Source organism: Pithys albifrons, chromosome 16 (genome assembly GCF_047495875.1).
Source record: "Pithys albifrons albifrons isolate INPA30051 chromosome 16, PitAlb_v1, whole genome shotgun sequence".
NCBI classification, from domain to species: Eukaryota; Metazoa; Chordata; class Aves; order Passeriformes; family Thamnophilidae; genus Pithys; species Pithys albifrons.
The window spans coordinates 524,105-546,873 of NC_092473.1; the positions used below are offsets into that span (position 1 = coordinate 524,105).

Here is a 22,769-nt window from a genome sequence, read left to right on the forward strand (position 1 = left end):
ATGCGGGTGTCCCGGGTGGGCGGCAGACGCCGGCCGCCCCCGCCCCGCCATGGCCCGGCTCTCCGTCAAGGACCACTTGGACGGGATCCTCTCCGACTTCGAAGGTGCGGCCGGGGCTGCGAGACCCCCATGCAGGAGGCCCCCCACCCTGGGCTGAGTGTCGTGGTAGAAAGGGGGGATGCCTCCCGGAGGGGAGATGCTGCTGGCTGTGCGTCTTGTGGTGCTGGGGTGCCCCCCCACCCCCAGAGCTGAGCATCGGGAGGGCTGCGCTCCCCCTGCCCGGAGGCTGGTTAAGGGGGGGATGCTGCTGGCTGGGCGTTTTGGAGGGGCTGCGGTGCCCCCCAGGGCGTGAGCACCGGGCGCACAGTGTCGGTCCGGGGAAGATGCTGCTGGGCTGGCGGTCTCAGGTGGGGCTGAGTATCGAGGGGGTTGCGCTTCCCCTCGGGGGCTGAGTACGGGGGGGACGGTAAGACCCACCGAGGACTCCGCATCGTGGGGAGTCCTGATGTCCCCCTCCCACCTGGGCATCGTGGGGGGATGCCCTCCCTCCTTGGGGTCTGAGTATCGTGGGGTTGCTGAGCTGGGCGTCCTGCGGGGGCTGAGCATCGTGGGGAGAAGGGATCCCCTTACGGACATGGTGGGGGGCTGTTCCCCCCAGCCCGGGGGTTGCGCGTGGTGGATGCGTGGGTTCTCTCACGGGGTGTGACCGTGGGGTGGGCAAGGAGGGGGGGGGGGCTACCAAGCGCTGCAGGGAGGGTGGGAGATGTGTGCGTGACCCCCTCGTGTTCGCGTGGATGTGGGTGCGCGCTCCCACCCGCGGGCCGGAGGTTGCGGGGGCCGGGCCGGAGCCGGGCGTTGAAAGCCGGGGAGGAATTTGTGCTCCTACCCCGGGCACCTTAACCCCACTGCTGCTGGCTGACATCGCCCTCAATCCCTGCCAGCACCTCTAATTCCCCCGGCATCTCCCCCAAAGTCCCTGCTATCCCTCGAAGCCCCCTGCTAAACCTCTAAATCTCTTGCCACCTCCCCTTCACTTCCCGCCATCCCCTAAAGCCCCCTGCCACCCCCACTAAAGCCCCTGCCACCTCATGCCATATCCCCACACCCCTCAACATCCCCTCTTCACTGCCTGCCTGACACCCCACCTTCATCCCTGCCATTCCCACAAACCCCCCACCATCTCTTCTAAACCTCCTGCCACCCCTTTTCACCTCCCAACCTCCCCAAAAGCTCCCTGCCACCCTCTTTTCATCCCCTGCCACCTTTCAACACTCCCTGCCACCCACTCCCTACCCCGCTACCTTGCTCTGCATCCCCCGCACTGCTCTCTCTCTTCCCCGCCCCTCAGGGAAACCCTCTGGGGTCTGGGGATGATGGGTCAGGGGCCAGGGTCAGGCTTGGAGTGAAAGGAGACATTTTGGGGTGCCCCAGGCAGTGCCAAAACAGAGAGATGGATGTAGGGAGGGAGTCTCTTGGCCCCATGACCCCGGTGGGGCAGGGCAGGACCAGCCACAGAAATACCTGCCCTGGGGAGAGCTGTGATAGCAGCGTCCACACCCCGGCCTCTGACCCCTGCCCTGCCGCCGGCACAGGGGGAGCTGGGGAGGGGATGAGACCCCCACCGGCCCGCTGACCCCGGCACCGTGGCCAAGCCATGGGGCTGAGCAAGAGGAGGGCAAGGGCAGCCTAGTGCCAGCGGGTGCCATGCGGGGGCAGGTTGGCGCGCGTTCCAGTGCGGTGGGGATGCAGCGGTGCAGCCTGGGCTCCCCCAGACCCTCCCCGGAGGGAGGCAGTCATCCGCCGCTTGGCAGAGGGGGCGAAGAAGGCTGGCGGGGGGGGGGCGGGGAGGGCTCCCCGCGCTCCCCCCGGGGGCACAGAACCGGCTGCTGGCACCACACGGTGCTGCTTTGGCAACGCGGCTCCTGGGGGGCCCCGTGCCTTGGCTAGAGGGAGGGAGAGGGTGGCTGCACAATGGGGTCAAAACGAGGGGCAAACCTAGGGGGAAAGGCTCCCCACCTCTGCCAAGGGCCCAGTGGCTCTGGCAGCAGGAGGCTTTGCACCAGAGCCAGACGCTGATACCCACAATGAGGTGGGCGGTCCACGTGAGGGTGCCGGTGCCGTGGGCTCCTTGTTGCAGGGAAGCCACGTGGGAGACACAGCTATGATGGTCCTGCTACATGGGGTGGTAGCTCTGGCCTGGCTGCCATCAATAGGCGTCAGGGTTAACGGCCTGTAAGGGGCAGGAATCCTTCCCATCCAGAGTGTTTGGATGGATGCAGGGGCAGAGGGTCGGGCGGGGATCCGATTACTCGGCCGGATCTCTTACAGGGGGAATAAAGCAGGCAGTGTGTGAAGGCAGCCGGAGGCACCGGCCTCTCGGCTGAGATAAACTGAAAACAATGATAAAACCCAGGGACAATGCGGCAGGGCCGGGAGGGAGCTGGCACCGTGTGGGGTCCTGGGTGGGACCGGCTCACAAGCAGGGGGCACATCCGGGTGCTGGGGGGACTCACATGGGGCTGCGGAGCGAGCAGAGCCTCGCAGGTGCTATCAGGTGCCACTGTCAAGCCACTCTCATGCCATCATCTCTCTGTCTGCAGAGCTCAAGAAGTCATTTGAGGCAGAGGATCGGCAGGAGACACCCAGCTCCCCACTGGGGTTCCCACTGGACTCAGACACCACTGAGAGCCACCGACCACTGCAACCTTGCCACCCACACCACTCGGGCACTGCCGCCGGCCCCAGCCCAGCACCCAGCCCCCTGCTGTGGACCCAGCTCAGCACCAGCCTCACCACCGGCCGAGCCAATGCCACCGCTGGCACTGGCACTGCCCGTGCCGCCTCCTTCCAGACCCAACAGACCTTTGCCACAGGGCCGGGCAGTGATGGCGAGAGCCTGCGCAGCTCGTCCTCCAGCCTGGAGAGCCCAGCCCCCACCAGGCCCCCCCACCCACCGGGCACTGCCCCAGTCACCAGCCCTGGCCTGAAGAAGGTCCCATCCCATGGAAGTGTTTTCCCAGTGGAGCTGGATCACCCACTCTGTGGGGCTGCCAGCAGTCACGGCTCACTGCCAGCACTGGACCTGCACATCGCTGAGGAGCTGGAGATGGGGACCCCTGAGCAAGACCCCTCGCCATGGGGCACCCAGAGCCCTGTACCCCAGCTTCACACCCATCAGCCTTCATCCTCCTCCTCCTTCCTGGCCCCCTACAATGGAGCAGAGGCAGTGCCAGGGCTGTCCACCCTCCCTGAAAGGTCTAGGGGGTGGGACATGGCCCCCCGAATCCTCCCCCAGCCACAGCTGAGGGTCACCCTCAGTGCCAGCCCTGTCCTGTCCCGCCGGCCCCTGCCACTGTCCTGGGGCCAGGGAGAGGCTGCCCCAGGCGCCCCTACCCTCTGCCCGGGGAGGGCCGAGGGACTGCCCCTACTGCCACCCCCGCAAGCAGCCACCTTCAAGCTGGTGTCGCAGCCACAGACGGTGCAAGTGAGCTCTCAGCCCGCCTTCCTCGGGGGGCTGGTGCTGTTTCCTACCCTGAGGGCCCTGGCAGCACCCGGTGGAGCTGGAGGGAACCCCTCCACTGCTGGGCTGGTGGGTCCACGGGGACCCTGCGTGGTGGCAGCAGCTCCAAGGGAGGCTGCAGAGGACCGTGGGGCAGCAGTGACACCAGAGCACGGTAGGACTCACTTCTATCCCTTGTCCCTTCTCCTCACCAGGACCCCTTGGTGAGCACAGTGTTGCCAAAACTCCCAAGAGCTCCAATACTGATGGCAGGGATCGCGTGGATGCGGAGTGACAGCGACGCTGGGAACAGAAGGAGCCCTGCCAGCTCACTGCTCCTCATGCCAGGGGTCCATGGAGAGCATGGGATGTGGGAGGGCTGTAGAGCACGGAGCTGAGCGGTGCTGGCAGCACTCCCGGCCCACCCGTCCCCGGGGTGCCTGGCGAGCTTCCCGCACCGCCCCAGCGCTAATTGTTTTCCCCTGCACGGGGAGACAGGTTGGGACACATGTGCCCCATCGCGCCGGGCCCCGCGTGTGCCGGCTATCGCCGGGATCTTGTCCCGCGTCCAGAGCTTTCTTCCCTGCCTTGGCACGGGGACGGATCCTGCTCCTCCCTTCCCGTGGGGCGCGGGCGGTGGCGGGGGCCAAGGTGCGCCGGGGCGTGCTGGGCGCGCACCGAGTGCCGCGAGCCACATGCCGGGCTCCCCGCACAGCCATGCCCTCGGCTCCCACCGTGCCGTGCCAGGCATGGGGCGGGGAATTTCCAGTGTCCCGCTTCCCGGCGGCTGCTCCAGGAGGGCACCGGGGTGGCTGGGAGACGGCCGCTGCCACCGGGGCTCCCTGTTCGGGTGCTTGTGGATCCTTCCCCGTCTCGCTGGGGTGTTGTGCAGCCGCCGTCGCCGGGCCCTAAATACTGACGCGGCGAAGGCATCCATACATCTGCTCCGGGCTGCGGTGAATCATCCCCCAGCAATGCCAGTGGCCTCACTGCCCAGCCAGCCTGGCTGCCCCGCTGCCCGCGGCACCCGACCGGGAAGAGGGACAGGGTTCGAGGACAAGCCGGGGTCATGAGGACACGGGGGAACAGAGCTTGGGGCTGAGCCAGGGTGATGGGGACACTGGAGGACAGCGCTAGGGGCTGAGACGGATGTTGGGGATAGGGATATGGTACTCAGGGCTGAACTGGGGTCATGTGGAACACACAGGGACAGTGGCTGGTGCTGAACCAAGGTAATGGGGACATGGAGACACACTGCTTGGGTCCAAGCTGAAGTGGCGGGGAGATGGGGGACAGTGCTCAGAGTTGATATGAGGTGACAAGGGACTTAGTGCTTGGGGCCGAGCTGGGGTCATGGGGAGATGGGGGACAGTGCTCAGGGCTGTGACAGGGTGATGGGGACACAGGGAACTGTGCTCAGGACAGAGCTGTGTTGATGGCAGGCAGCTGAGCCTGGTGTGCCCAGGCTGCGGGAACGGACATGAGCCAATGGGCAGTGCGTGTGCACCGGCTGCCCTGCAGATGGCCTGGGACTGGCAGGGGACTGGCAGATGCTGCTCAGGCACAGCGGTTTCTCTGCCAGGAAGAGATGGGAGCGATCTGTTTCCTCTCCCGGGAGGCCACCCCGGCCCCCAGCCGCTGACACCCGTGGGTGGCCTTGGGGTGTCGTGGCACGCTGGGTCCTGCACCCCGTGGGAGGAAGTTCCAAGTGAGCCGGGGGCCGTCGCGTTTCACTTCCACGCTGGGTCGCCCACACAGGGCCTGGGGCGAGGAGGAGGAGGAGGAGCGGAGGAGGAGCCGTGGGCCGCTGCCGTCCTCCGCCTTGCACCCCAGGAGCCATTTGGCCCCGGTGTCCAGCTCTCGGCAGCAGCAGCCTCGGCTCCGGCCGGCTCGCCCAGGTAGGGATGGTGTCGCACCGGGCAGGGTGGTGTGCGGGCAGGGGGTGCTGTCACCCGGGCTGTGTGACTGTCCCTGGCCCCCAGTGGTGCTGCAGGCGCAGGGTTTCTCTCGGTTGTTCACTTCTGCTTCTGCTCACTGACAGTCCCCGGCCACCCCAGCCCTGTCCCATGGCTCCCAGACGGGCGAGCTGGCTGCAGGTCCGGCTGCACGTGGGGATGGTTGGTCACCACTGTCTCCTTGGGTCGTGTTTGGTACTGGGAGAGGCATTGGCATTTCTGGGTCATGCTCAGGTGGGCAGGTAGAGCTGTGGTGTGACTGGTGTGGTGGGTGCATCCCTAAAATGCTCCATCCCTTTGCTGGAGGGGTCAGCTGCCCTGCACCGCATCCAGAGCCACTCACTCCCCATTCCATGCCCAGTTCAGCGAGGTGGCAAACAGCAGGAGTGGGAGCAGCACAGAGGGAGCTCCTCTCTTGGCTCATCCTCTCCCAGCCTTGGAGCCTTATTACAGGCTTCCTTGGGAACTGGCCAATTAACCCCGCATCAGTAATTAAATCCATGAAGGAGACCATGGACCCGGGACTACTTGCCCCTGCCTGGAAAATAAGAGCATCTGTGATGAGTCCTGGAACAGGTCTGGCTGCAGGAGCCATTTGCCCTGGAGCTCCGTGGGGATGCCAAAAAGCTTCCACATGGCCACCCAGCTGCTGGCCATTGCCAACGGGGCTCTTTGGCATGGAGGGCAGGGGCATGGGGGGCTCTGGCTCTGTGGGGGAGGTGGCTGTGGCTGCAGCATCCAGTGTCACCCTGTGGCTCAACCAGACGTGCCCTCTGGCTGTGGGAATCTCCTTGGTGCTGCCACTGGCACAGAACAGGGTGATGGCTGAGCCCCTGCATGGGTGCTGCACGCTGGGGACCACCCTGGGGAGCTGGGGGTGCAAGCTCCAAATCCTGCCTGCTCCCTGCCTGCAGTGTCCAGATGGCTCCAGGCAGTGGCTGCATCACTTGGCTCTGGATCTGTCCTGGCAACTTCCAGGGCTGGCAGGGAGCAGGAGACAGGGCCAGGGTGGGCATGCAGGCGAGCCGGTATCCCCCAGGAGCAGTGGCCTGTCCAAATAAGCGTCCCCCCAATGGTTGTCATGGTCACTTTCCTGATGAGGACTCCCAGTCCTACCTCCCCGCCAGCCTGCAGAGCACCTTATCAGGATGGGCAGTGCTGGGTGGGTGGATCTTTGCAAGAGTGGGCACCCTGCCCACCCTCAGCCCCCCCAGCTGGGTATCACTGCTGTCACCAGGAAATCCATGACTGTTTCACCACTTCCAAGGAACACCCCAAACCACAGTGGCACAGGGGCATGCAACACTGCTGTCTCCAAGCCTGCCATCTCCCTGGCAAGGTGCCCACCCAGTGGGCATGGTGTGCTGCATGCTCCCCCCGCCAAGATGCTGTTGCCATGGCAATGGGTGTGTTCAGCTCCATAATTTCCTGGTACCCCAGGCTGGATCCAGTCTGCCCCTTGCCCACATGTCCCTTGCCCCCAGGCAGCATGGCACAGGGACGTGGCCTCAGCAGGGCATTCGGCAGCCTGGGCCATCACAACCTGCCACTCCAGCCTTGCTGGTGCCAAGTGCCGGCTGGCACATATGGGGGAGGCTGCGGCGGGGGGGGACGCAGGCGCCGTGGGGCACTGCGGCAGTGGGATGGGTGGCAGATCCCCCACCCCTCATCCCACCCCACCGTGCCAGGGCTGAGCATGAGTGCTGCTGGGGGGCCCAGTGCAGGGTGGTCCCTGTTGCCAGAGTGTGTGCCAGTGGGGATCACACCCACCACCAAACACTCCCACTCCTCTTCAGTGCCACTGCAGCCATTCATGGGGGCAAAGGGTTCTGTTGGGGGCAGTAGGGGTGTCCCTATGCCATGGGAGTGGTCTGCATATGAGCTGACCTGACTGGAGGCTGAGCAGTGCCATGCATCAGGTGGGAACAGCCAGGTGGGCTCAACCGGTTTGGTGTCTTCCCCATCGACCAGTCATCCGGCAAACTGGGCACAGGGGCTTGGCTGTGGCGAAAAGGGGGCTGTGGGGGGTGGGATATCGCCATGCTGGTCATGCGTGGGAGTGGCAGCCTCGCTGGAGCCGATTTGGTGCCTGCCGAGGGCTGGCAGAGGGAAGGGGGCCGGGCCGCGGCGCTGCTGGGGATGGGAGTGCCGGTGGCACCCAGAGGAACCCCTCAACTGTAGAGCACAGTTCTGAGCAAGGGCACCGCAGCTCTGAGGTAGGACCTGAACAATGGCCACGCTGGGAAGCAGGAGGAGGAGGAGAAGGAGGAGGAAGAAAGGGATTGGGGGGCCCCCAAGCTGCCGCACTAAGGGCTGGGGCAAGTGTGGGGCTTTGGTGGCTCCCAGCCTGGGGCACACTCTGGGCACAGTTCCCCAGGTAAACCCCTGTGTCCCTGGGGCTCAGGGTTCTGCTGTGCCTGCACTGTGCCCTCCAGCAGCCCCTCGTGCCCCTCACCAGCAGTGACCAATGCCTGGGTACGATGTGGGCTGGCATGTCCTGCCCCAGGTCCAGAGCCCCCCAAGGTGTGCTGGGGCCAGAGTGGTGCTGCAGAAGGTGGCCCTGGCATGGGTGGCAGCCTGGGCTGAGCAAAGGGCCATGGCCGCAGTGCCGAATAGCACATTGCAGAGCAACTGGTGGCATCAGAGAGTCCAGTAGTACAGCCACCCCAAGGATGCCACTGGCACCTCCCTGGACCCCTCAGCATACCAGGGAGTGGCATGCCTGTGTTGCTAGGTTGAGCCTCTCTGGCTGCCAGTAACGTGCCAGGGCTGTGTGCGTGCCGGTGTGGCTGCTGCTGGGGCAACAGTGCCGGCAGAGGGGTGGGCACTGGGGGGTCCAGCTTCACCTGCCTTTGCCCACCTGTGTAGGGAGCAGCCTGGAGCCCGAGGAGTGCAGCATGGAGCCCCCAGCCCTGCCAGAGGAGGAGGTGGCCCTCACTGTGGCGCCCAGCCCAGTGGGTTGCCAGCTTTTTGGATACGTGGGAATCGAAGCTGTGCTTGATCAGATGAAAATCAAAACCATGAAGACAGGCTTTGAGTTCAACATCATGGTTGTGGGTGAGCATTGGATGTGAGGTTTGCTCCTGCCTGGAGTGGGAATTCTGGCTCTGATTCCACCATGCCAGGGGAAATCATGCTTTTAAGGTGTTTTAAGGAAATTTAAGGGCGTTTCAATTATTTAAGTACCAAAGAATTGAAGAGGAGCACAAGTCCTATGAGAAAAGGCTGAGGGACCTGGGATTGTTTAGCCTGGAGAAGAGGAGGCTCAGGGGAGACCTTATCACTCTCTACAACTACCTGAAAGGATGCTGTAGCCGGGTGGGGATTGGTCTCTTCTCTCAGGCAACCAACAGTAGGACAAGAGGGCATGGGCTTAAGCTCTGCCAGGGGAGGTTTGGATATCAGGAAGAAGTTCTTTACAGAGAGACTGGTCAGGCATTGGAATGGGCTGCCCAGGGAGGTGGTGGATTCTCCAACCCTGAGGTTTTTAAGGAGAGACTGGACATGGCACTCAGTGCCATGATCTAGCAGTCAAAGTGGAGTTGGATTAAGGGTTGGACTTGATGATCTCAGAAGTCTCTTCCAACCCAACTGATTCTATGATTCTATGATCCCATACCCCATAACATAGTGATGTTGATAGGTGAGCTCATCCAGTCTCTGGGATGCTCCCAAATGGATACTGATGTGTTATCACCTTGGAAATAAATTTATCTGAGAGATAAACCAGACTATTCCAACCTCTGGGATACTCCCAAATGTGTACCAAGCAGTTATTGCCTTGGGAAATAAATTATCTTGAGGGATAAGATGGACTATCCCAGCCCCTTGGATGCTCCCCAGTGGATACCAAAGTGTTATGGCCTTAGGAAACAAGTTTATATTTGGAAGGTAAATCAAAGTAGCCCAGCTTCTGGGATGGTCCCAAATGGATATCGAGTGGTTACCATCTTGGGGGACAAACCAGAGCTGCCAATGTCCCCTCAGGGCAGAGTGGGCTGGGGAAGTCAACAATGGTGAACACCCTCTTCAAGTCAAAGGTGAGCCGCAAATCCTCGCAGCCTGGGCAGGAGGAACGTATTCCCAAGACGGTGCAGCTCCAGTCCATCACCCATGGTAAGGTCATCACCACGGGACTGTGTCCCACCAACACTTGGGAGAAGTAGGGGACCAGGGGCAGGCTCTGATCCCCCTCCCTCAGTCCCCTCCTCCTCAGTGCTTCATTCCTGCTGACCCACCTCTCTGCCTCATAGTCATCGAGGAGAAGGGTGTGAAGATGAAGCTGACAGTGACAGACACGCCGGGATTTGGGGACCAGATCAACAATGAAAACTGGTAGGACACAACGGGTGCAGCAGCCCAGGATGATAGTTTGGGGTTAGGGTTGAGCTCAGATGCTGTCTCTCAACTTGTCCTCAGCTGGGACCCCATCATCAAATATATCAACGAGCAGTACGAGAGGTACCTACGGGAGGAGATCCTCATCACCCGCAAGAGGAAGATCCCAGACACTCGGGTTCATGGATGTGTCTACTTTGTTCCCCCTACGGGTCACTGGTGAGTGCTCACTTGCAGTGCCCATGGGGTGATGAGGTCACCCTGGGAGGGATGATGATGGGGTCACTCTGAGGTAATAGTGGTGAGGTCATCCTGGGGTGGTTGTGTCACCCTGGAATGTTTGTGGTGGAGTCTGGAGTGATAGTGGTGATATTATCCCACGGTGATGATGGTGAGGTCACCTTGAGCTGATGATGATGGGGTCATCTCAGGGTGGTTTGGTCATCCTGAGGTGATGGTGGTGGGGTCATCCTGGAGGGATGAAGGTGGGATTGCCCCAGGGTGATGGTGGTGGTGTCTCCCTGAGGTGATGGTGGTGGTGGCACCTCAGGCTGATGGTGGTGGGGTCACCACACTGTGAGGGTGGTGGGTTGCCACCCTTGAACAGTGGTGGTGAAGGTCATCTCAGGGTGATGATGGTGATGACACCTCAGGGTAATGGTGGTGGAGTCACCCCATGATGACAGTGGTGGGCTCACTGGCAGGCTGCGCCCGCTGGATCTGGAGTTCATGCGGCGGCTCAGCAAGATCGTCAATGTGGTGCCAGTGATCGCCAAAGCCGACACACTCACCCTGGAAGAACGGGCAGAGTTCAAGCAGCGGGTGAGGACAAGTCCCCAGGGGGCTCCTGGGGCGCCCCATGTCACCCTAGGCCTGGCTAAAGCCCTGTATCCCGCAGATCCAGGAGGACCTGAAGACCCACGCCATCAGCGTGTACCCACAGGAAGACTTCGACCAGGACCCTGAAGACAGGGCACTAAATGACAGGATTCGAGTGAGTGCCAGGATGCTGGGATTGGGGGTGTAAGCCCCAGGGGGCAGGGTGGGGGAGACACACCCCCTGGGAGCCTGGCAGCACCAGGGGTGAGCACAACCCTCTGCACCGGCAGGAGAAGATCCCCTTCGCCGTGGTGGGGGCGGACCAGGAGCACCAGGTGAATGGCAAGCGGGTGCTGGGCCGCAAGACCAAGTGGGGCATCATTGAAGGTGAGCAGAGCCCTTTGCCCTCCCCAGGTATGGGGGTCCCATGGGGGTCCCATGGGGGTGCAGGGAGCAGCACCCAGAGGAGCATCCCTACCATTGGTGGGTGCCAAGCCAACGGATGTGACATGGAGCCATGCCAGTGCTCTGGTGGTACCTGGAGCATGGTGGATTATGCTCACTGGGCATTTTTCCACCACAATGCCCTCCTGCCTGCCTACTGCCCACGTGCTGCCCCTCTGCCTTGCTTTACAGTGGAGAACCCAGCACACTGTGAGTTCCCCCTCCTGCGGGACCTGCTGATCCGGTGAGTGGGGGACAGGGCAAGGGATTCTGGAATTCCAGAGGTGATGGCAGGGCAGAGGGGACTGTGACATGATGCCCTTCCTCCCCTTGCCACCCTGGGCAGGTCGCACCTGCAGGACCTGAAGGACATCACCCACAATGTCCACTACGAGAGCTACCGTGTGCGACGGCTGAACGAGAGCAACCGGCCAGCGCTGAGCCCCCTCAATGAGCTGACTGGCAAGGGCGAGGGTAGCAGCCACCTCTGAACCATCTTGTGTCTCCCAGAGCCACCACTGGATCCCGTGGCAGTGCCCACCCCTGCCTACCATGGTGGTGCGCAGACCCTGCCTGGGGTGTAGAGCCCATGTTAAATTGGGGTGAGGAGCTCCCTGACATTGCCCAGCTGCCCAGCTGTGGATTCCTCATCCCCAAGCTCTGCCATGGGCACAGATTCCCTGGACCCTGCATGACATTAAAGTTTAAGCCACAGTCTTCAGCCTTCACCATCATCATCCTCCTGCTTGACTCCCCACTTCTGATGTGTCACCACCCTCCTGAGCTGCTCCAGCTGCTGGAGCTGTGGAATGAGATGCCCCCAAGGCTCCCCATGGAGGTGGGGGTGCTGCCCATGGGGTGTGCCAGTGTGGGCATGGTGTGGGTGCCCTCCCCATGCTAACCTCACCCGCCCTGCCCCGTGACAGCAGCTGATACAGCTGGACTTTGAGCCATTTATCAGGTTCTAGAAGTGCTGAAAGGGGTGTGGAGGTGCCAGAGAGGTGTGGAGGTGTCACCTGGAAGGGTGTGAGGGGGCTACACCCAGCTGTGGCACCCCTCTGCCAGGAACACCCAGCACTGTGTTCAGTCCCCAAGCCCTTTGAGTAGACCCAGTAGGTGCTGCCCCGCTGGCTGCCCACCCTGGCATAGTGTGGGGATGGGGTGTTGGGGTGGCCTCCTCGGTACCTTCAGAGTGCATAAAAGGCCTCTTTGTGCCTCCTGCCATGGGCAGGGCTGGGGCACAGTGCCAAGACAGTGGCACATGGTGGTTTCCTGCCTGCCCCGGCCCCACTGCAGGGCTCAGCACCACCGCCAGCACCGGCACCCTTTGCCCAGCCCCGCGTTAATGATCCACCTGCCCGCGTGGCCGCCAGCACTCAGCAGCCACCCGGACAGCTGTGCGTGGTGGTGGTGGTGGTAGTGGTGGTGGTGGTGGTGGCAGAGCCGGGGGTCCTCGGCACGGGTGGCTCGGGAGGGCTGGCAGCTCCCTGCCTGTGCCCCACCCCTCCGCCCCGGCACTGAGATAAGAGCAGCTGCCCGCAGCGCCTGTTCTCCAGCGCGTGTCGTGGGTGGGAGAGCCGGCCCAGACCATGGCTCTGGCGACCGTGAACCTGCGCGCCCTCACCTCCTGGGTGGGCATCGCCCGGCTCTTCGCCGTCGTGCTGTCCTGCCTCACCTTTAGCTTGGTGGCCTCCACTGGGAAGTTTGGTGGTCCCTCCGGGACGTGGTGCATGTTCACCTGGTGCTTCTGCTTCATTGTGACGCTGCTGGTGCTGCTGCTGGAGCTGCTGGAGCTCTACCCCATGCTGCCACTCTCCTGGGATGACTTCACTTCGGCTTTCTCCATGCTGGCAACGCTGATGGTCTTCACCTCCTCGGTGGTCTTCCCTGCCATCTTCATCAGCAGCCCCTGCAGCAGCAACGAGTGTGCCCGGCAGGCTGTGGCCACCACTGCCTCCTGCCTCTGCTTCATCGCTTATGCCGTTGAGGTGGGACTCACCCGCGCCAAGCCTGGGGACATCAGCAGCTTTCTTTCCACAGTGCCTGGGCTCCTCAAGGTCTTTGAAGCCTATGTGGCTTGTCTTATCTTCTCCTTGCTGGATGAATACAATAAGGAATCTGGCCTGTTATGGTGTGTGGCTGTCTACTCCATCTGCTTCATCTTCACCTTCCTCATCATCATCCTCACCATCGGCCGGTGCCTCGCCTACATTCCCTGCCCACTGGACAAGATACTGGTGGGGTACAACTTCCTGGCTCTGCTGATGTACATCACCGCCACAGTCCTCTGGCCCCTCTACAGCTTCAGGGGACGCGGCCGCCCCAGCTCCTGCGGCAGGAACTGCTCATGGGACAAGCACCTGGGGGTCACCTTTCTCACCATCTTCAACCTCATTGCCTACTTGGTGGACTTGGTCTACTCCAGCAGGATGGTCTTTATCAGGACATCTTCCTAAGGGCTCTGGGTTGGGTGAAGGGTGTTGGGACACAGCTGGGTGCCAGTGCCAGTGCAGGGCTGCCGGTGGAGTGGAGGAAGAGGCTGGATGCCTTGGAAAGCTCCTTCTCCCTGCACCAAAGCAGAGCTGTGGGGCACTCCCGAGGGTGTGCTGAGCCTCGGGCCCCATGGGCCTCCCAGATAGTGGGTCATGGAGGGCCTACTGAAACCCTGGAGCTTGGGGGGGCTTTGGGATTAAACTAGGTAATTTTTCACTTCTTTCTGCCTCCTCTTTCTTCCCCTTCCCAATTTTCTGTGAGATCCAACCTGGGGGGTGAGAAATGGGGACACTGGTAGCACTCAGGACCACGGGTGACTCTGGGGGGCACTGGCAGAAGTATGGGGGCACCCGGCTTCAGCAAATCCTCTTTCTTCTCCTTGTTGACTTGGCACTGAAGTGAAGCAGGGCATGACCAGGAAAAGCCCAACCCGGATGCCTTTTCCTTGGCACCTGCACAGGGCCCTGCCAAACAGGTTCAGAAGGAATGTGGCTGCTGGGGGGTGGGGTGGTGAGAGCCCCCCGCCAGGTCCTTGTCACTAGCACTGCTGGGTCCTTGTCTCCACCACAGTCACTCCAGCTGGAGCCCTGCTGGGTTTGGTCCAAGCCACGTGGGCAGGAGCCCCATGCCTGCTGTTTACCCTTTGGGGCCTGCTATGGTATCCAGTCCCTGGGGGAAAACAGGGCAGGGGGATGGCTGTCACCAAGTGCCACCAGAGCTGGGGGTGCTGATACATGTCACCGGGAGGGTGGTGGCACTGCAGACTGGGAAGAGGTAGCAGGGCAGGGCAGTGCAGTGCAGGCAATGCAGGCTGAGCTCCTGGCACTGTGCTCCCAGATGTGGGATGGGTGCCCATGGGGCACCCTGGCAGGTTTTAGGGCCACTGTCCCCATGCTACTCCTTCTGTCCCTTCTTGCCCTGGCCACAGCCTGGGGTCAACAATGCTGCCCCAGGGCTGCCAGGGTCATGTTGGGGCCCATCGTTGCTGCCTCAGCACTCACGGGGTGACACAGAGTAGAGTCCTCACCACCAGGACATCAGCCACCACAAAAGAGCCCGTGGGTGCCCCAGTGCCTGGACAGGTGGGATCTCCATGCCCTTGGCCAGGGCCACTGCAATGGGAGGTCCCAGCACCTTCAGAGACAGCAATGCAGGGTGGCCTGGTGGGTGTAGCCCTTGCCCAGTCCATGTCCCCACAGTAGGCATCATGTGGCACCATGGCATGATCACCCACTCGCCTGCACCCCAGGCAGCAGGGCTGGAGGGAATGGCAGGATTTGGGGAGGAAATAAGAGGAAAATGGCAGTGGTGAGGCACAACCTGGCCCAGCACACAAGTGTGGATATTGATGGTGCCCAGGATGATGGAAATTCCCAGAGAAAGGAGGCTGGAAACATGGAGATGGCTGTGGTGTTGCTGGTGATGAGCTATGCCAGTAACATGTTCTGCTGTGGATGGCACACGGGCAGTGCCAGCATGTGGGGTGCAGTGGGACCGAGGAGGCAGGGGCCAGGTCAGCAGTGGGGGCAGGTGAGTGGCTGGAGGAGATTTCGGGGGTTCCAAGTGGGAGCCCAGCCCAGGAGCCCCATCAGGGCTCTGCACCTTGAGGGGACCCCGGGGCACCTCCCAGCTGGGGCACACGGTAGGTGCTTAAGGTCTCTGGGAGGAGCTGAAATTCAGTGGGTGTGGGAAGCCCTGGTGCTGTGCCGTGGCTTGCCAGAGGAGCCCCAGTGCCGGTCTGTGCCATGCCACAGGAGCGCCGGTGTTGTGCCATGCCGTGCCAGAGTGACTCTCAGTGCCGTGCCATTAAGCTGCGGTGCCGGTGCAGTGGCAGTGCCGGTGCTGCCATCACTGCGGTGCAGGGCCTGTGCCAGTGCCTTTGCCGATGTCTGCGCCGGTGTCGCTGGCAGTGCTGCTTCGGTGACGATGCCTGTGCATTGCCATTGCCGGTGCACTCCCGGTGCGATGCGGTGCCGCTGCGGTGCCAGTACGGTACCGGCGCGGTGCCGGTGCCGGCGCGCTGCGGTTCCAGTGCTGGTGCGGTGCAAAGCCGGTACAGGTGCGGTGCGGTGGCGATGCCAGTGTGGAGCCAGTGCAGGTCGCGGTGCGGTGCCTGTCCCGGTGCGGTGCCGGTGCGGTGCATTCCTCCCCCTAGGGGTCGGTGTGCCGCGGCGCGGGAGGCGGTGCGGGGGGCGGCTCTCTCCTGCGCACGGCCCGGGACGGCCGGGGCACGGCGGCGGCGGCGGCGGGAGCGGCGGCTCCGCGGGCCGGTGAGTGGGGGCGCCGGGAGGCGGGCGACCGGGGAAAGCGGTGGGGAAGGGGCGGCGGAGCCCGGCCGAGGGGCTCCCCCTCTCCCCCCGCCGTGGGCAGCCCCAGCCCCTCGGGCCGGTCTGAGCTGCGCCGGTGCCGCGATGGGGCGCGAGACGCTGTGCCCTGTGGGGTGCTCCGGTGGGTCCCTAGGGTGTCTCCTCCCTCATTCCAGGCTGCCTCTGCCCCTGGTACCAAGACCCTCCGGGGGGCTTTCGGCTTCCCACAACCTACCACCAGCACCCAGCCCTCTGCCCTGTCAGCAGGGAGTCCCTGTGTCCCCCAGGGATGCCCCTGTGACCCCAAATGCCTCTCTGACCCCAGGGACACTCCGGTGTCCCTCAGTGCCCTCAGGGATGCCCTTGCATCCCCCTATGACCCTGTTCTCCCGGGGATGTCCCCGTGTTCCCATTTGGACAAGACCCCATGTGAGGCCCCATCTCCCCCCTCCAAGGTCTGATTCCCTATTCACGGTGACTTTCAGGGGAGCTTATGTCCCCTCCCTGCCCCATGGAGTTGGGGACCAGGGTCAGGAGCCCCCTGAGCTGCCCCATTACTCACCCTGAGCATCCCCAGCCCCGGGCTGGGTGCTGGTTGAGATGGTTGCTGGACAAGTGGGTGCTGGCCAGGACGGGGTTTGGGGAACAGCCTCGGGGAGGAGGCTTCAACTTCTGCCCAGAAAAGGGTGACCATGGGTACTCCCCAGGAGCAGCTCTTCAGGGCAGGACAGACTGTGGGTGCCCAGGGTGGGGTCCCCAGGAGCATCGGGCAGGTCTGACACCATCCCTGCATCCCTAAGACTCTCTTGCTGTGCTGGCCACTGCAGTAGGGTGGGGATGGGGCACCCTGAAGGGATGGCACGGTATTTTGGGGGAACACGTGTTCTCCAAGACATCTGCGAAGGGACACGGGTGTCTGCCAGACAGGGAAAGTGTTAGCGCCGGGAGGGTTTTGGGGTACCGGGGTGTCCCCAGCTGGGCGCACCCGGGCTGCTCCTCGCACGGGTGACCTCACGCCACTGCCATGGCAACGGCTCGTGAAGTCACCGGGAGCGGGGCGGCTGCCTCGAGCGTGGGGTGATGGGATGGGAGCGTGGGAGGCAGCCGCGCGTCCCCCCGCCCCGCTCTCGCTCACCGCGTCCCACGTGGCCCCCCAGAATGAGCTGTGCCCCCGCCAGCGCCGAGGCCTCCGCCTGACCCCCGCCGTGCCCGCCGTGCCCGCCGTGCCCGTGTCACCATGCTCATCAAGGAGTACCGCATCTGTATGCCGCTCACCACCGAAGAGGTGAATGGGTGACACCGGGGCCGGGGCTGGCAGGAGCAGGGGTGTCTCACGGATATCAGGATGGAGGGGGCTGTGGGTGGGGATCCTGTACCCACAGCAATGTACTGCCCGAGGGTCAGCTCCCTTCTCGGAGAAGTGCACAGTGCCCCCCTTTGCTGTCCCCTCGTGGCACGGCTCGTGGCAGGGACTGGGGTGTGCTTTGGTCATGTTGGGCTCGGGATGTTCTGTGTGAGAGCTGAGCCATACTTTCGGGTGCAGGCAGGGGGAACATCCCATCCCTGGGTACAGTGACCTAGGGGCACAGAGCCCGAGGGCAGCACCAGGACAGTCCCAGGAGTCAAAAGGCAAAGGGCACCGGGAGTTTGGGTGCCAGTGGCATTGCAGCTGCTCCAATGGGGAACACAAGCTCAATTCCTGCTCCAGCAGGGAGCCCGAATCCTGTCAGCAAACAGCAGTGACAGCTGGAGCATCCCTGGCCAAAGGTCTCTTGTGAGCACCTGGTGCCAATGGGGCTGTTTCAGGGTAGGGAGGCAGCTACAGCAGTGTTCACACCAGGCAGTGCCAGCCCCCCTTGGGCACCAGTTTGCTGTTGACACCTGGGGAAGGTTTTAATTTAGGCAGAGAGGGATGATAAGATGGCCGTGCTGATTGGGATGATGAATGGGATCTTCAGCAGCACAAACCCTTATTGCAGGGCTGCATCACCAAATGCATGCATCTATCTGTATCATTATAGACATGAGATATCCATATCCATATATGTCATATACATATAGTTTTCCCTGGCTCCCAGGTAGTTTGCTGACATAGGAGAGCAGGATCCAGCCCTCACCCAGGTGCTGGAACAGACCAGGGACATGGAGAGTCAAACAGGGTGCCCCAGGAATGCCCTGCCTGCTGCACAGCTCGGGCTCAGCAGCCACCCCTTGCTTGTACCTCAGTTTCCCCTCTCTGCAGTGTGGCTGTGCCAGGTGCTCACTGGGGCCAGCGGCATTGAGGCTGGGCACTATGGTTGCAGTACCGTGTGGGGCAGCTCTACACCATCAGCAAGCACAGCCACCAGGAGAGTGAGAAGGGCGAGGGCGTGGAGGTGGTGAAGAACGAGCCCCACGAGGACCCTGTCCATGGCCCCGGCCAGTTCACCGAGAAGCGTGTCCACCTCTCCAGGTGAGCTCACGGCTTGGCAAGGGGTGTTGGGTGGGCACTGCTGGGGGGGAACATGGGCAGCCATTGTGGGGTGGCCCCAGTCTTCCCTCCATAATTTCTGGGGAACATCCTCTCTGTGTCCTGGACACCCTGCAATGTGGCTGCAACCCATGTCCCAGAGGTCCTTCCATCATCTCCCACAGGTGCCTCCATCTCCCAGGGGTGACCCAAGTCCTGGAGTGCACCTGTCTTTGGGGTCTGCACCCAACTTTGGGGAACTGCACCTAACTCAGGGTATACCCATCTCCTGGGCTGCACTTGTCTTGGAGGCTACACCCATCACCGGGGGTGTACCCATCTCCAGGTGCCAGTGGGTGCCTGGGTGAGGGGCCCAGCAATGCCCAAGCTCTGGGGGTGTCCTGTGTCCCCTCACACAGCCCCAGGTGCCTGTGGGGCAGCCACTGGCCCCTGGCAATGCTGTTCCTGTGTCCCCACCACCAGCTGCTCCAGACAGGGAGCTGCTGACATGAGATGGGTTATTTTTAGCTGCCACACTCACGAATCCTCTCTAGGGACTGGTATTTATAATGCCTGAAAATTAATCAAAACCCACCTCCTGGCTCCCCTGGGGGCCTGATCCTGCCTGGGGTGCTGAGAAGGGGATGGGAGCACCCTGGGGCCCTGGCTCTGGCTCAGTGAAGGGATCTGGGGAAGGGATGAGGGTTCGGGAAGTGGAGGGGAGTTTCTTGGGGTGGGGATAAGATGCTGGGGAATAGAGGAGGTCCTGGGGAGAGGTTGGGGTACTGGAGAGGAGATGAGAGTCCTAGGGTAGAAACTGAGGGTCCTGGGGAGTTGGCATAGGTTCCTGGGGGGACTCTGGGGTGCAGGTGATGGTGCTGGGTGGGTGACAGAGGTCTCTGGGGGTGATGCTGGTGTAGTGGTGAGGGTCCTTGGGAGATGATAGGGGTGCTTGGGACTGTCCTGAAGTGCAGGCAGTGATTCTGGGATACAGATGAGGGTCTTGGAAAGGTAGCAGGGTTTCCATGGGGAGGTATGTGGTGCAGCTGAGGGTCCCTGGGGGAATACTGGAGTGGAGGTGAGGGTGTATGGGGGGGATCTGAGGTGAAGGTGAGTATCCTGGCTAGCACATTGGGTTCCAGGGAGGGGGATGGGAGCCCCAGAGCCAGGCTGTGTTTGGTGGTGCAGGGCTGGGTGGCACCAACCATGTCCTCCCCTGAGGGGTCACCCTATCATGGTCACCTGCAGCAAACTGCCGAGCTGGGCAAGGGCAGTGACCCCCCGCATCTTCTACATCACTGAGAAGGCCTGGAACTACTACCCCTACACCATCACTGGTGAGAGCAGAGTGTGGGGATGGGCATCACCAGGCACCCTGTCCCCCCAGTGGGGGTGATGGGCTGCCAGAAACCCTGCCATGGCCACTGGCCCCCATCTCACTGCTCCCTCTCTCCCCTGTGATGCCACCCGGTGATGCCACTCCATGATGTTAATGTGCCATCCTGTCCCTGCAGAGTACACGGTAAGAAGGTGGCACAGGGGCACCTGACCCCTTCCTCACCACCTGGCATGGGGTGGGTGTTCCCCAGGGATGGACGTCCATTGGGGTCAGCGTTTTTAGGGGTGGGTGTCTCTCAGGATGGGCATTCCTTGGGCATGGATGTCCAGGGTGTGTGTCCTTGGGGCTGGGCATCTCTTGGGGCTCAGTGTCCCTTGGAGGTGGAAGTCCCTTGAGACTGGGTGTCCCTGAGGTGGATGTCTCTTCGAGTGAATGTCCATGAGAATGGGTGTCCCTGGGTCTGGACAACCCTTTCAGTGGATGTCCCTTAGGTTTGGGTGTCCTTGGGAATGGGTATCCCTTGAGGATGGTCATCCTTGGAGATGGGTGTCCCTAGAGCTGGATGTCCCTCAGGGCGGGGTGTCCTTTGGATGCGTGTCCCTCAGGATGGGTGTCCTTGGGGACAGGCATCCCTTGGGTAGGTGTCCCTGGGAGTGGGTGTCCTTCAGGACAGGACAGGCATCCCTCAGGGACTAGCTGACAGCCACTCCCTGCAGTGCTCTTTCCTGCCCAAATTCTCCATCTACATTGAGACTAAGTACGAGGACAACTGCGGAGACAGCGAGAACGTGAGTGCGTGCCACAGTTGAGACCTGGAAAACTCATTACAGGGGAATACGTGGTCCATATCACCTACCTTCCCTCCCCTTCCTAGATCTTCCACAGTGACAAAATCCTGGGTGGCCACGAGGTCTCCTTCCTGGACATTGCCTTTGACGAGATCCCTGAGCGCTACTACCGCAGCCTGGAGGTACCATGGCTGGGGATGAGGCTCCCTAGGGCCACCTCTCTGTCCTGGGGGGGCTCATGGTCCTGCTCTGCTTGATGCCCCAGGACCCTCGATTCTTCAGCTCAGCCAAGACAGGCCGGGGACCACTGCGGGAGGGCTGGCGCCAGCACACAACACCTATCATGTGCTCCTACAAGCTGGTGAGCGTCAAGTTCGAGGTGTGGGGGCTGCAGACTCGGGTGGAGCAGTTCGTGCACAAGGTGAGAGAGGTCCAAGGTGGGCTTGGGGAACACTGAGGGGACAGTGACAGGGTGCTGACCCCCACGGTGCATTGCAGGTGATCCGGGACATCCTGCTGATCGGGCACCGGCAGGCTTTTGCCTGGGTGGACGAGTGGTGCGGTGAGTCCATGAGGTCATCCCGGCACTGGTGGGAGGGGGATACACAGTCCCCATGGTGGGAGGGGGCTGCAGGTCTAACTGCTGATGCCACTAACCCCACAGGCAGCTCCCGCTTTTCCTCCAGCTCCCCTGCTGCTTGCACTGCCTGTTCTGCCTTCTCTGCTCCACTTCCCCTGCCCTCACCCCTGCCTGCAGCCCCGCACGCTGCCCACTCCGCTGCAAAGCTGGGGGAACAGGGGGAGGGGTCCCAGCACCTGTCCACGCTGCCTGCACCCCCCTCCCTGTCTGGCACGGACACTCACTGCAGGTGCTGCTAAGTGCAGACACGGGGATGGGAGCCTCGGGTTTGATGACAACCGGCAGCGGGTGGCGGCGGGACGCGGGGCCGTCCCGGTGAGCGGTTCTCTGCCTTCCAGACATGTCCCTGGAAGAGGTCCGGGCCTTCGAGACTCAGATGCAAGTGGCCACAAACCAAAAGCTGGGGAGCCAACACCCCTAACCCCGGCTGCTCACCGGGGACAGACATCCCAGACCCCGCCACGCTGCCTGGGGGCAGGTGCAGGAGAGGGTGTTTGTGCCCACCCTGCACCTCATGGCAGTGGGTCCCCCCTCCCGGCTGCCCTCCCCAGATGTCTCCTGCCTGCGCTGCCTGTCCATCCCTCTCCCGCTGCTGGCTGGGCTAGTGCCGGAGCGGCGGGCTGGTCGCGCTGTCAGCATCCCCTTCCCTGCTTGTCCCCTTGTCTCAGCCGCTGTCCCCTTGCAGTCCCCCAGCTCGGTGGGGAGCCGGGGCGCGGGGCGCAGGCTGCCCGGGATAAGGGGGTGCAGGACACGGCCGTGCCGAGCGCCCCAAGCCCGGCTGTGCTCGGCAGGGATGACGATGGAGGAGGTGCGGCGCTACGAGCAGGAGACGCAGGAGGCCACCAACGAGCTCATCGGCCTGGTGGCTCCCGCCATCTCGGTCAGCGAGGTGGGGCAGCCCAAGGCCACGCACTCGGCCCCTGCCAGCGCCCCCTCCACCCCCCTCAGCGACGAGGCCCCCGACTTCCTCGCTCTCCCCAAGACTCGCCCGCGGAAGAAGTCGGCGCCGGAGACCCTGACGCTGCCCGCGCTGCGGGAGCGCGCTGGTGCCGAGTGATGCCAGCAGTGTCACACCGTGCTGGACTGTGCCAGCTCCTCCGCCCGCCACGGCCCCTCCGACAGGCGCGGACCCCAGGGAGGGACCCACCGTCAGGGCGCTGGGAGCCCCGGAGCGGTGCTGGCCTCCCTGAGCCACGTGGGTCAGTGCCACCACTGCCGTGCCAGACTCGCTGGCTGCACCGGGAGGGGACGCCAGGCCTGTGTGGGTCCCTGGCAGTGTCAGGCGATGCTGCAGGAGCCGGTTCCCGGAGCTCCGCCCGTACCCCTGTCCGCAGGGGCCACCGAGGCTGGTGAGGGGTGGGAAGGTGCCAGCTGCTGCCCACTTGCCGTGGCCAGGCTGGTAGTCAGTGCCAGGCTGGAGCAGTGCCCTGCAGGGTAGGCGCCAGGGCAGGTAACAGTGACAGCGGGCACTGGGCTGGGCCCCCCCGGGACCCCGAGGGGCCACACAGCCCCATGCACTGCTGGTCCCACAGTTGGGGTCCCCTTCGCTGTCCCTCCGGAGCCCACAGCTGCCCGAGGGGGGGCTGGGGCAGGCTCAGCCACCCGTACTCTTTGGGAAAAGAAAAGCCGTTTTGGAAATAAAGCTCAAGACACGGCAGCCAGTTACCGGCAGTGGTTCATTTGGCATTGTGGAGGGGTG

The 22,769-nt window shown here is 62.8% G+C and overlaps 2 protein-coding genes and 1 pseudogene across 2 annotated transcripts; all 3 read left to right on the forward strand.

The window, feature by feature from the left end:
- On the forward strand, nucleotides 1-11,772 carry SEPTIN12 (septin 12). Its single transcript, XM_071571261.1, is given in 12 exon segments — nucleotides 1-24; nucleotides 26-104; nucleotides 2,601-3,674; nucleotides 8,323-8,511; nucleotides 9,442-9,570; nucleotides 9,708-9,789; nucleotides 9,874-10,011; nucleotides 10,497-10,614; nucleotides 10,691-10,786; nucleotides 10,902-10,998; nucleotides 11,248-11,299; nucleotides 11,402-11,772. Coding segments are annotated over 12 exon segments (2,223 nt in total). The 3' UTR covers nucleotides 11,547-11,772.
- A 788-nt stretch (nucleotides 11,773-12,560) lies between these two features.
- LOC139679483 (myeloid-associated differentiation marker homolog) lies at nucleotides 12,561-13,764 on the forward strand. Its single transcript, XM_071571262.1, has one exon. It carries the CDS (start codon nucleotides 12,645-12,647, stop codon nucleotides 13,509-13,511), a length of 867 nt encoding a protein of 288 aa, XP_071427363.1. The 5' UTR covers nucleotides 12,561-12,644; the 3' UTR covers nucleotides 13,512-13,764.
- Nucleotides 13,765-16,863: 3,099 nt separating this feature from the next.
- Nucleotides 16,864-22,720, forward strand: LOC139679311 (cytoplasmic phosphatidylinositol transfer protein 1-like; annotated as a pseudogene).
- The last annotated feature ends 49 nt before the right edge of the window (nucleotides 22,721-22,769 follow it).